Raw genomic sequence first — 13501 nt, 5'->3', positions numbered from 1 at the left:
TAATTTAAGTTTTTAAAAAGTGCTTCAACTCTGTTCTTTTAATTATTTTAGCAGAGTCGAGCATGTTAAGACGCAAGTACAATTTCTAGTGTTCGGCACATGCTGCATGTAAAAAAACCATGCATGCATGCAGCATATATGTCGACATGCATGCTGCATGCATGCAACATACTCACAAATTTCAATAGTCCAAATTTCAGTTTTTTAAAGAAAAAAAATTTTTTTTCACACTAAATAAAAAATGAATTAATAATTGTATAAAGAATTTAATAAAATAATTTTCAAAATTGATGAAAAAAAAATTAATAAATTTTTTAAAATATCATATTGTGATGTCGAATATCGATTTTCAAATTAAGACATATTTAAAATTTAAGTAATTTTTTACCATTATGTAGCTTAACCAATCTGAAAAATATCTATTTTCGTTTTCATTTTTTTTTTCATTGAAACTTTTCCATTATTGATAAAAAAAATTATAGTCAACCTCTTTTTCAAATCTCAAAAGTTTTGTTCAAAAATATGAAAAATCTTAAAAAATTCAATTTGTCGTAATGTTTTTAAAAGCTATTTAACCCAAAACATTTGACTTTTATTGTATCGGTCTTTAAAAGCTACTAAAAAAGTAAAAATATTTTAATTTTTTTTCTTTAAAAAAATTTTTTTTCATCAAAATAATTTTATTTTCATATTTTACATGTCGACATGTAAATTTTAGGCTGCATGCATGTCGACATATATGCTGCATGCATGCATGCCGACATGTATATAGGGAGAACACTAACAATTTCAAAAATGTATCATATCATTTTGGATCTCAAAAACAAATAAAACAAAAAAATTGCAGCAACAGAGAAATCCCTTGATAGGAATATAGAGAGCCTTAAACTGAACAATTTCCTCGTATATAGTGTATCAAGTCTTCAATCATGTATTTTTCGCCATTTTTCGGGTTCTTTGGCTGAGTTGGAGGTAATGTGAAAAGTGTCAAATAATGTTTTTTCGTACTCAAACAGTATTCCGACAATATGATTTATGAATTAGTAATTTTTAATTTAATTTTCTATTTCAAACTTATCCGATTTGCATCTCACAACTTTTACAGTTTTAGCAACCTTTATATAAAACTTTAAATCCGTATGAGTTTTGGCACAGTATAAATAAAATTCCTATTAGAAAACATATTTTAGATTTTATTATTTTTATATTCAAAAATGGAAATTCACAGCCGTAAAAGATGAGTTAATTCTAAAATTAAAAACATAAATATCATTTTTAACGTTATGAAATTTTTGAATCCGAAAAAACGATTATATTATGCTATGGGTCATATTATTCATACATTCAAATGCAAGTAGGCCGAACGAATTCAATAATATCTAATATTTCTATTTGTAAAACATTCATATTTATTTAATAAAGTACAAATAATCAAATATTATGAGCACACAATATTTGTGGCCACAATTTGTGTGCTTAACAATCTCTCTCGCCACAACGGCTTTGGGTGTTTTCATAGGACAAACTAAAAATTTTCAAAACGTATTTTACTTTGTTTTTCCTGCGACTCTCGGTGTTGAGATAGTTAAATTTTTTATAATACAAAAATGCTTTCAAATACCAGGAAACGCATTTCCTAATGCAACTGGCAAGCACAATAATTATGGGACGTTAAGTTTCATCAAAGATTTGTTAAAAACAGTTACAATATTCTTGTTTGCAATCATTGTAGTAGCTTTTGCATTGGGAGCCACTAATTTAGAGGCAACGATTTATTTCTCATTGATCCTGACATGCATTAGCCTCCTTCCAATTCAACTATTTGTCGGACCTCGTTGTGCTGTACTTGTTATGCTTTCAAGTAAATTGGAGTTGGGAAAGCTAATTGCTGAACAACATTTGGACTTTTTACAATATGCTGCGATTGGAGCTATTTTGGGTAGTTGGGGAAGCTCAATAGCGATGCCTCTGGATTGGGACAGACCCTATCAAACGTATCCAATCCCACAAGTAGTGGGAGCAATTGGTGGACACTTACTTGGATGTGTATTTTTCGTTTTGAGAACAATGTTGATTAATGCTAAAAATGAGATAAAAAAGAAATCAATACTATAGTAATGAAAATAAAAGTAATTATTTGTTAGTAAATTATAATTTTTGTTAGTATTTCATTGTGTAAGATAATTATTTATTATAAGCATTAAATTATTTATGATTAAATGCATCTTTTGAAATGCACAATTTTATCTTACAATTTCAATATTCAGTTTACTTTGTGAACAGTTTACATAATATGTGTACCTCACGAGTATATTCACCTAATTTATTACATAATTTACTTTTAACATCTTTCTTCAATATCAAAAGCTGGTCCATAACAGAATACTTTTGTTTGTTTTAGAAATTACTAAAAGATATGTGCTCGTCATATTTGATTAGTGTACGATTACTTAATCGTCAAAAAGCCATTGTGAGGTGTGAATTTTCATTTGTGTTAATTTTGGGTGTGCCTATATCATGGTTTTCTATAAGCTCTAAAAAGACGTTTCCAAAAAAATATTTACCAAATCGCAAAAACGCCTCATGGACAAATGAGCAGGGAAAAACCATTAACTATTCATAGGTTGTTTACACGACTTAGAATGATTACTTGCTTCAAATGTAAAAATAAATAGGTACATAATAATAATATTAATTTATTTTCAACCATAAATTACTTAAAGATGTTGAATGGCCGTGAAAACCAATTTGAATCGTTTTAAGTAAATAAAGAAGAACGATCTTAGTAAGTAAACTACAGTTCTTGTTAGTATATTCGCACGAATATGAGCTGCGGAAGTTTCTTTTTTTTTTGCTTCTTTGGATCATTAAGTCAAGTAGAAGTAAAGTGCAAACATAATTGATGAGCAGTGGTCGGCCATAAATAATTTACAATTCGTCTTATAGAGCATTTCCGTCGTATATGCAAAGCAACATGTTGTTTTACTGATAAGTTAGCTCGAATATTTTAATATTTTTGTTGATGGGTCGACCAAAGCTTGATTATAGCTTAGATCCTAAAGCCTAAAAGTGGTTCTGTTCACTTGACAATTAATTAATTTGAAGATTTACAAAACAAATATTAATATTTATCAAAATTGGCAGAACATACGTGGTACAATATCTTGGAGTTGTTTACATATGTACACATAAAAACTTTACTACACAATTGTGGTAAAAGGAAGAGTTTTGTGCTAAGTAGCTATTCATATGGTAAATTAAAAAAAAAACTACAAAAAAGTATTTACGTATTATTAGATGTACAGTATAAATATTTATCTATACCGATTGTTCAAATACAAAACTCTGCGTTTTTTTGGTATATATAAGACATTGATGGTTTCTCGACCGTCATCAGTCATTAACACAACGTCTTCAGAGATTTAATTACAAACACAACTTAAAATGAAATTCATTATTTTGGTAAGGATAAAATGTGTTTTAAATAATATAGGTGCTAATCGAAATTACTTTTTTTTAAATTATTTTAGGCTTTACTTGTTTGCATAATGGCTATTGCTATCGTTTCCGCAGTTCCAGTCGAAGAAACTATTGGAGATGTCTACGAAGCTGAAGCTTTCAATCCTCAAGACCCCCAAGAATTCTTGAAACTCAAAAAACTTAAGAAACTCTTCCTGGGCTAACTACACTTGTTTGCCACAAGAAACAACAAAAAGTATTAATATTATAATTTTAATCCTGAAAAGTTTTGACCAAAGCTTTAAAATGAACCTTTTTTTATTTTACACACACGTAAAAATACTCATTTTTTCCAACAAAATTGACACCTCAAATTTAAAGTTGTATGCCAGATTTTTCCATTTAAATAAAAATTGAAGTGAAAAATATATAACCCTATGTTTTATCTTATCGAAGAATAGAAGCAGACACATGTTCTTTGAATCTAAGTTTAAATCTGTGATCTTTTACGCTTAATCACAGATTATGATGCGACACATGTATCATAATTAGAGTAACAACTGAACAACTAACCATGTTCACCTTGCATAAAATATGCACAAGCTTACATTGTTTTATTGTTAACGTTCTTACTATATTATAAAAATCTTTCAGTATTATACACTGTAAAACATATGCGTAAATATTCTACGGTGAAAAATAACTAGTTTTGATGACTAAAGGCAAAATAATGTGCAAAGAAGACACTAGTGTGTTCTTCATCTTTTTTTTTTTAAATAAATGCACTGAAAACCAGAAAAACCGGCAAACGTAAAATGTGCACTTACATTTTTATACCTATTTAAAATATACACGTTTGGTTCTGTAGAATATTCTGGATATTGTTTATCAAAAACTTGTTTATCATGAAAAAAGTTGGGTAAAGAAAGAATTAATTTATAAAAAAAAAAATATATATGGTGCATTCCATTCTAAAAACTCCAAAATCACGGTTTGGTGTTTTTAATAATAGAGTAATAAAACTCAAAAGCTGAGTAGTTTATCGATAACTCCATCAGAAAAGAAGGAACTTTTGTTTTTGCGGAACTTTTTTCTATTTATCAATTTTTAAGATAGTTTAAAATATTTTATCACAAAATATGAGAAAATACGTGTAGCGAAAAAAAGCTTAAAAGTTTTTATTCAATTGTTGTTTGTTGTCCTGAGTACATACATTTTTTACTATGTTCGAAAACGTATCGTTTAGTCAGAAAGTTTACCATTGTGATCTTTTGGTGTTTTTAGCAAATTTCGAGTCTAACATAAAAAACATAACAGGGTAAAAATAAAAATTATTTTTTTCTCACATTTACGACTATAAACAAATTAAATATTCTGATAAGGCTTGTCATCCTGAGCAAAACCCAATCGGTCATTTTGAATGATGACTCATCGTTGACCTGCGAGAGGCTTTTTAGCGTTTTTCGCGGATTTTTTTTCGCGTAAAATCTTAAATTGCGCATATCTTCATAATTCCGATTTTAATGATTGAACAGTCGTTAGAAGCGTCTTGAAGACAAACTACTTATGTCTTATACATTCAGCTTATACTTATACAAATTTTATTTTTACGCAACATAAAAATTTAAAAAATGAGACGAAAAAAATTTCGCTATACCAAAATGTTTTTTTTTTTACCATATTACAAATTTTAAAGGAAATTTTTAGAAGAGAAAGCTCCATATATAATGCCCATTACCCGTCATTGAACCGATCATGAATGTAAGATGAAATTGAAATTGTACAATAATTTTTCAATTGATTTTATTTTCCAAGGCAAAGAAAACCAGGCTTGTTAAATCTAGATCAATGATCTAAAAATCAAATCAAAAACCAAATCATGATCTGATATATTTTGCATGCATCAGACCCAATCACAAAAGATAAGATTTTTGATCTGATTTGCAAATCGAATCAAAAAATTTTCAACCCTCAACTTTTTTTGATTTGATCTGATCTAACTGATATTTTTAAAATATTTTTAAATCAAATCAAAACAAAAAAAAATCAGTGTTGAATTTTTTTTCACTTGATTTGATTTTAAAAATGATTTAAATTAAAATTAGATCAGATCAAACCAAAAAAAGTTGAGGGTTGAAAATTTTTTAATTCGATTTGCAAATCAAATCATGATCTGATCTGTCGCCTCAAAAAAGATCGAATCATTTTTTGATTTTGATCTAGATTATACAAGCCTGAAGAAAACAAGCCAGCCTAACTCCATCAAATCCTCGAAACTATCCGTATTAACGAATAAAGACTCAACTAGGAAACACCGCTGCGTTTTTTGACATTTTACATTATATTTAGTATTATTGAATAACGTTACTAAGGCCAAAACAAGATACTCAAATGTTTCACGTTTCATAAACCTTCTGAACATTAGGTAGGATGTATATCGAGTATCGAGTATCTTTTAGTGTAAAAACGTACACTTTTCTCTATAATTGTCAAGAAGCTTACATGTTTTTGAACATAAATTTTGAAAATTAGGAGGGATGAATATTTTTCTTTACAAAACTGATCATTTTTCACTAAAAATTTGAAAATGTATGAAAATATCGAATTTTCAACTGATTTTAACGGAAATTTTGATCATTTTCAAAAGAATTTAGGTCAAAAATGTACTAAAATTTGAATTTTTTCTTACATTTTAGATACTCGATACTCGATATCCCACCTATGATTTTCAGAAAAAATTAGGTGGGAGGAAACCTGAAACATTTAGGATTGTTGTTTTGGCCTAAAGATGACGTAAATAAAGTTCTGATTCTGATTTACTATTTGTGTCAATCGAATAGAATCTTTGTATGTATTTATATAATTCTGTTAAATATTTTTAATCGATTGAAAAACTTTTATTACATAATACTTTTTTTTTTATTTTATTCAATAAAACATTATAAAAAACGTTTATAAGGCACTTTTGGCAGTTTATAATGTCATAAGTTTAGGCAAAGAAATTTCTCTAGATATGAGACTTTCTATGCCGAATAAAATCTATTGTTTGAAATGCACAGTTGATGGTTATAGATTAATTAAAATTAGAATAAAATTAGTTTATACATCCTCTCGTAGTTTTTAACCGAACAAAAGCAACTTCTTCTTCAATAAGAGTAATTTCAAAAGCTCTTGCTCGTCTTGGGGATTGACAATATCTTGTCCTTCGATGGCACCAATAACTGTTTCATCATTGGCCGGAGCAGCAAATGTAACAGCGAATACCAAGAGGCAGACGAAGATTGTCTGTAATATTAAAAACACAATTACAATTTATGATCACTTATAAATTATTTTTCTCTTTTCACATACCAAGATTACGAATTTCATTTTGAATATATTTGTATTTTTTTTTGTTTTTACTTAAATTTTTCCGCCAAATGCGTGTTGAACACTGCGAGACTAATGTAAAACTGATAATTCTAAAAATTCTGATGCTCATTTTATACCCGTCAAGTTGATCCATTGTGATGTATGTTTACATCAATCTACCTATACAGAGAGAGTAAACTTATTTGTATGCTTTTTGCCGTTTACAGTGGTATTTTGTTACATTAGCTGGTTTGGAAACAGCAGTAGTACGATGTTTCCTTGTTGCCATTGTACGTTTATCACTCACTAAACGATATCAAATACCTAAGTGATATCCACATTCAAACGTCTTATAAAAGTACATATGTACGTATGTATATAATTAACAAATTTTAAAGTTTTGTATTTTTACTCTATTTACAAATGTGCAAATTCGAAGACGGAGTCTCCATATGGTTATAAATTTAATAGGTAAGATAGTTTTAATTTGAAAATGTGTATATTTCGTGTTAATAATGAGTCAATGACAATACATTTGAGACAAGACTACCAATGAATCAGGTTGTCCAAAAAGCAACAAAATGATTGGAATAAAACTGATTTGTTGTTACTTCTTTTGTCAATTATAATTGAAAGATTTTTATAAAGTTTCTACGTGTTTAAAAAAAACTAAGTGTTGTTTTAGAATATTCAATAGGTAGGATGTCGTTTTGAATCTTTATTAAGCTAGAGAACAGCTCAAGTTAAACCATACTCGTAAGAAAAGATTATATTCATTTGACAGTAAATATCACTCCAATGCGAATACCAAAGTTTTTGTACAAAAGAAAAGAGATAAATGAATGGATAAGCAACGAAATTTGTTTTAATAGAAATAATCAGGCAGAAGATTTCATAACGACCTGGCTACATTTTTGTGTTTTATTTTGTCTTCGAACTTGTCGAATTTCTTTTATAACAAATCATTTAAATTCATTCACACAACTTTTTGGCATAATGATATAATATTTTAGTTTTGCGATATTTCCAATGTTTTTTTTTGTTTTTTGAATTATGTTAGCCTTTTATCACATGCATTTGAAAGATAAATCCAGATATGGTTCAAGGATTTATGTTTTCTAAAAATGTAGAAATTACTCTTATTGTTTAAAACCTAGGATTAAATTTTCCTTTTATCAATGGTATGTCTACTTAATAATAAATTAGAAATTTAAATTAAATGAATACCTACAACACGCATTTGAAAAAATAATATTACGTATCACTTGACCCACCTTAACTAACAGTTTTGAAATGGATGTAACTTTGGGTGCATTGATTTATCATAACTGTGTCAAAAATTTCATTGTTTATTATCGGTGCATAACAACCACACGTGTAACTTTTCATCATCGTCTGTAATCACAGACTTTTTGGCGTGTTACATGTGTTTTGGGCAAAACTTGTTTCACTAAATTAGATAGTTATACATTGTTATGTAATGTTTATAATTTTTATTTTCGAAATAAATGTTGGTGTTTGTCATAAGTTTTTTTTTCGTGAAAATAAAATGTTCAACCATTTAGGAATATATTTAGATACTGATAGAAACACCTTGATCTTCTTCGAGACTACTTTGCAAAGTGGAAGATCAGAGTGAATCCGTGAAAGACGGAACATGTACTCTTCAGCAGGAAGAGAAAGTTGCCCCGGGTTTAAGTTTAGCTTACGATGGGACGGAAATTGCGAGAGTTGAACAGTTCAAGTTGCTAGGAACGTGGATAGACAACAAATTGTCTTATTCCTTCCATATACAAAGTGCAATCAGAAGGGCAAATGAAGTTACTAGAAGGTTACAGCCCTTGTTGCAGCGAGATAGTGGTCTCTCAACCACTAATAAGATTTCACTGTACAAAATATTTATTCGATCTGTTCTGACATACGCGATACAGAAACGACATAAGCATGTAACATCTCGCGTTAACATGTCAAAAGTACAAATCGTACAGAACAAAATTTTGAGGAAAGTCCTGTGTTTGCGTCCTCACCCGGTCACTCACCAGCAGTTGCCTAATGCAACTGTACACGAATTGACAGAGATGGAAGATTTGAAGTTCTTTTACGGAATCATTGCTCATGAGAACCCGCACATTCAATCTTTTGCGGAGATTGATGTGCAAACAATTCATCGAAACCATCCTTTATAAACCATTAAGGATTTGATATAAGCAATGGAACTCCTGAATACCTTGTTTATTTTATCTTTTTAGTTTTTTGACTTCTTAAGGACGCTCCAAATGAAACTCAATAGTTTTGTCCGATGCCCCATTGAAAATCCAATTGGGCAAAATAAAAAAAATTTTTTTTAAAATTAATAAAAAATCAAAAATTACCGATTTTTGGTGTATTTTTATAATTTTTCAACAAATTTTCAAGAAATTTTTTCATTTTTTAGTAATTTTTCTATTCAAAATTGTATTTTGACATAAAACTTTCTATAAAAAATAATTTTCACGAAAATTATTGAATTTTTTTTTTCAAAAAAAATTTTGACAGTTATTTTTATGATATTTATTTTTTTCAATTTTAATTAAAATGTTTTTAAATCAATTTTTAATACACAAATATCAATGTAAAAAAACTTAAAACAACAAAAACACTGATTAAAGATCAAAATTTAAAAAAAAAAAATTGGTATTTTGTATGAAAAAATGTACATATTTCAAATTTTTTTATTTTTGAAGCATGAATGTATGTTTGTATATGACGTCAGAAAAAAAAACTTTCCTCTAAGAGAAGTTCAAAAATTGTATATTTATATACAGGTATTCTAAAAACGTGGTAAAAAACAAAAGTAAGTCACACTGTTTTTTTCTCTGTAAAACTGAACAATAAGAAGAAAAAACTTGATCAAGTTTTTGAGCTTTCTATACCAAATGCCAAAGGACTTAAAAGAACAGAAAACTGTTTTTTGATGAACCATGATGGTAATTCAAACTGTTTATTATAACTTTTGTAAGGTGTTGTCAATTAACATTAATGTGTGTATAGAAAACTGAAAATAGCCAGTACCTTTCTTATCAAATGACTTAGGTATAAATGTATTTGACTCTATAGTGGAAAGAGGGTTCATCTATTCCATCAGCATCTGGACTAGAATCTGCAAAAGTACCACTGTCTGAAGTTGCTCCTTCTGGGACAAGTCTATAAATTTCCTGTGGCATGGCTACTACAAAAGCACATAAGAAGCAAATCATTAAAACCTATAGAAAAAGTAATTTATAAATTTTTGCTATTTTAAGGTTAATCAGCTATCTTTACAAACTTACAATAGTTAAATATTTCATTGTGAAAAAGTTGGTAATTGGACTTTTTTATTTATTTATTTATTTTTTTTTTTTTTTTTTGATGTTTGCTGAAAGAACGTACTTTGCTAACTACACTCTTTTTGACCATAACGTGTCTTTTATAGTTCTTTTTTAGAGTTCTATACCGAAAGAACCTACGGCACATGTATCTGTTATGAAATAAATTTGAATATTTTTTTTATCTTGCAAAAAAAACTTTTTGAACAACTTTTTCTTTTTGAAAATGCAACTTTAACTTAAATTATCCTCATTATTTAAACAACGAATGTACTTTTGCTTTATTTGAACTTTTTTCTTTTTGTGATTGATTAATCTGACAAAAAACATTATATCACTGTTTCATTCATGGTGCAAACCAAATTCTTTTTTATATCAAGTTGACGTCAAATTAATATGAATTTGATATTAAATTTGAATTTTACATAGATATAGTGAGAAATAGATAGGTAAAATAAAAATAGATATGAAAAATTCTTTTTAGCAATTAAAAAAACAATTCAATCAAAAATCATGTGAATTTTGACACACTAAATCATGACTTAGTTGAAACAAAGTGTTAAAATAAATTATATCTATTTTATATCAATTTTATGTGTAGTTAATATCAATTTAATATGAAAGAGAATGTAGTTTGCACCTTTAATTGACTTAAAGCTATATTAAAATTATTATTGATTAAAAATATAATTATAAAAAGACAAAACTCATTAGCTTATTACTTTATCAAACCAAAATAATACAATTTAAATCAAAAAGATCAGATTCTTGAACTTCATTCTGAATGTCAATATATCCTTGACATTGGAGTTCTTGTTTCTGATTCACACATGCATAGTAACAATCAGCAGACATTTCGTCTTCATGTGATAAAAAATTCTTTTGCATATATTAAGGCCACCTGCGTAAAATTGAAAAAGAATTAAAATTTGAATAAGCATTTGCATACAGGTAAGTCATAAAATCAACCTAAGCTTTTTTTCTTACTTGAATACACAGATTTTTACAGGATATTTGGAATATTTTCGAATTTGAAAAAGAAATTTTGCATTACATATTAAAAAGTTTTGTTCAATTTTTAAATTAAAAAATTAATACCTACCTAATTTTCAGCCAATTTTAGATGTTATGGTCAGTTTATATATATTTTTTTAAGACAAATCCTAACATTATTAATTATGATCTGGATTTTCAGAAAACTTTGATGGAATGTAATGAAGCAAATATTTGTGAAAACTTAATTTATAATTTGAAAATCAATAAAAATATGAACGAAGCAGTTTAAAATGATGTTGTCTTGTTAGTTTTGCCTCCTTTTCAACGCATCGTCTTTATATTTAGAATTGTTTTCGATTACGCTCTAAATTTTCCAAATTTAATATTAGGAAATCATTTTAATGGCTCCGTATTTTATATTTTTTGTTTTGTTTAAATAACAAGCAAAGTATGTTTTCAGCGAAGCAAAAACTAACTTTGGCATTTTCAGTTGAAAAAAAATCGCGTGTTAAGAGTGTCATTTCGTATTTGTACTCAAAGTTCATAAAACTTTTTTGCATAAATCACATTAATCTTTTTATTCAATTTCAGTCAAAGTGAAATGCGTAGAATGATAACAATTCGTTTAAAATTTTGATTTTTCTGGTAAAAAGACACTGTTAGTCGTATTTAAGGCAAAAACCACATATAATTCTTTTCATCCTATTATAAATCGATATTAAACTTAACAAAGCAATAGCTTTTTAGAGTTTAACTTGCACAAAAGCATTTTTTGCAGTATCCATCATGATAATCTCTTAAGTTAAGAATCCTCAAAATTACTATTTCACAAATTTCAACCTTTTACATTTCCACCTTAAGAAACGCAACTTAACTTTAAGCATCGAAGAAAGTGATCGTTTATTGTCGCCCTATTTGTATTTAAATTTTATTTGATGAATTGTTTTGTGATAGAATTTGTTTTGTTTAGAATGTTATGCTTAATTTATGATTATGTTAATTTATTTAATTTTAATTATCTCTCTTCGTGCTTCACGCTGTATAACTAAAAGCAGTAATAAATAAATAAATAAAAAAAAAATAAATAATAATACGGTATAATGGGTTTTTATACACAGCATTTGATGAAGTTAGTATAAAAGAGGAAGATTTTCGGGATAAAATAATATTCTTGCACAAACATTTACACGGAACACATCTTTAAGAACCGAAGAATGGCAAAACCAAAATTTCTGGTTAGTTTTTGCTTTTAAGTTTCTTATTAATTATACATATTCTAGAATATTCTTTTTTGGTTTTTAGATTTTGCTGTTCGGATTACTATTGATTGGCATAAAGGAAAGTCGTGCAGATATTAAGATTTTGGAAATTGAGCAGATACCTGGTCAACGAATCTGTTGTGGGCCTGACAGACCTACAGAAGAAAATCGCAGTTCTTACGTTCGTTTTAAAATAATACAACCTGAACTGAATGGCTATGGTCGATAACTTTCGCGATGAAGATTAAATAAATAATTTTTTTCTTTATGCCCGAATTTAGTCAATGTTTTTTTCTTTTTATCTGTGAGTTTATCTATTTTAAATTTTATCTGATGTTTAACTGTTCTAAAAATTTTTAAAATTAGGTTAAAATTATTATTTTCTCAGGTAATATTGTTAAATTTATTATGGAATATTCTGAAATCTATTTTACATAAGCAAATTTCAAAGTAAATAGTAAAAAAGCATCAAAAATATTATGTAACGCTCAAAAATTGATAAAATTTTGTCATTTGGTATGAAAATTGGTATTTCAAAACTTTTTTTTTTCAAGTTTTTTCAAGATTTTCTCAAGTTTTTTGGTTCAAATGGACTTTTTATGCAATAATAAGGCATAAACAACACGAAAACATAAACAAAAAATAATCTGAGCCTGGCTCGGAATTTGGCTTATCAGCAATTTCCGGGATATGATTAATCTAAAAAATCATCAATTCTATAATGCCACAAAAAATAATTTTTACTTCACAAAGTTATCAATTGTAATCAAATTACAATTACAAGTTACAAATTTTTTGATCATATTAAAATATTTTTGAGCTTTGTTGGTGCATTTCACAAAATTTTTGTGATTTTATAAAGTTATCAAAAGATAACAAACTTCAAATGGCTGTAGCGTCAAAACTAGATAATATAGGTAAGAACAAACTGATAAAACATTCTAAAAGCTATTGAAAAGGTTAACCCAAAAATATATTACATTTGCAATTATCATTATAAAAATTTTGCATTATATTTTTTTAGAAAATTTTTAATTTTAAATTTTTTTTTGTTGTACATTTGATAACTTTGTGAAGTTAAAAATTATTATG

General features: G+C 27.5%; 1 protein-coding gene across 1 annotated transcript; it reads left to right on the top strand.

The window, feature by feature from the left end:
- Positions 1-1349: 1349 nt before the first annotated feature.
- Positions 1350-2148, top strand: LOC134831231 (phosphatidylinositol-glycan biosynthesis class F protein). The gene has a single exon (XM_063844906.1). The coding sequence runs from the start codon at positions 1441-1443 to the stop codon at positions 2113-2115; it is 675 nt and encodes a 224-aa protein (XP_063700976.1). The 5' UTR covers positions 1350-1440; the 3' UTR covers positions 2116-2148.
- Positions 2149-13501: the final 11353 nt, after the last annotated feature.

This window comes from Culicoides brevitarsis, chromosome 2, assembly GCF_036172545.1.
Source record: "Culicoides brevitarsis isolate CSIRO-B50_1 chromosome 2, AGI_CSIRO_Cbre_v1, whole genome shotgun sequence".
Lineage (NCBI taxonomy): Eukaryota > Metazoa > Arthropoda > Insecta > Diptera > Ceratopogonidae > Culicoides > Culicoides brevitarsis.
The sequence above is the reverse complement of the archived record's forward strand: the minus strand, read 5'-3'. Positions and strand labels throughout refer to the sequence as shown.

Excerpts from the sequence above, each read along its gene's own strand:
- LOC134831231 (XM_063844906.1), top strand. The coding sequence starts at position 1,441 with ATGAGCACACAATATTTGTGGCCACAATTTGTGTGCTTAACAATCTCT.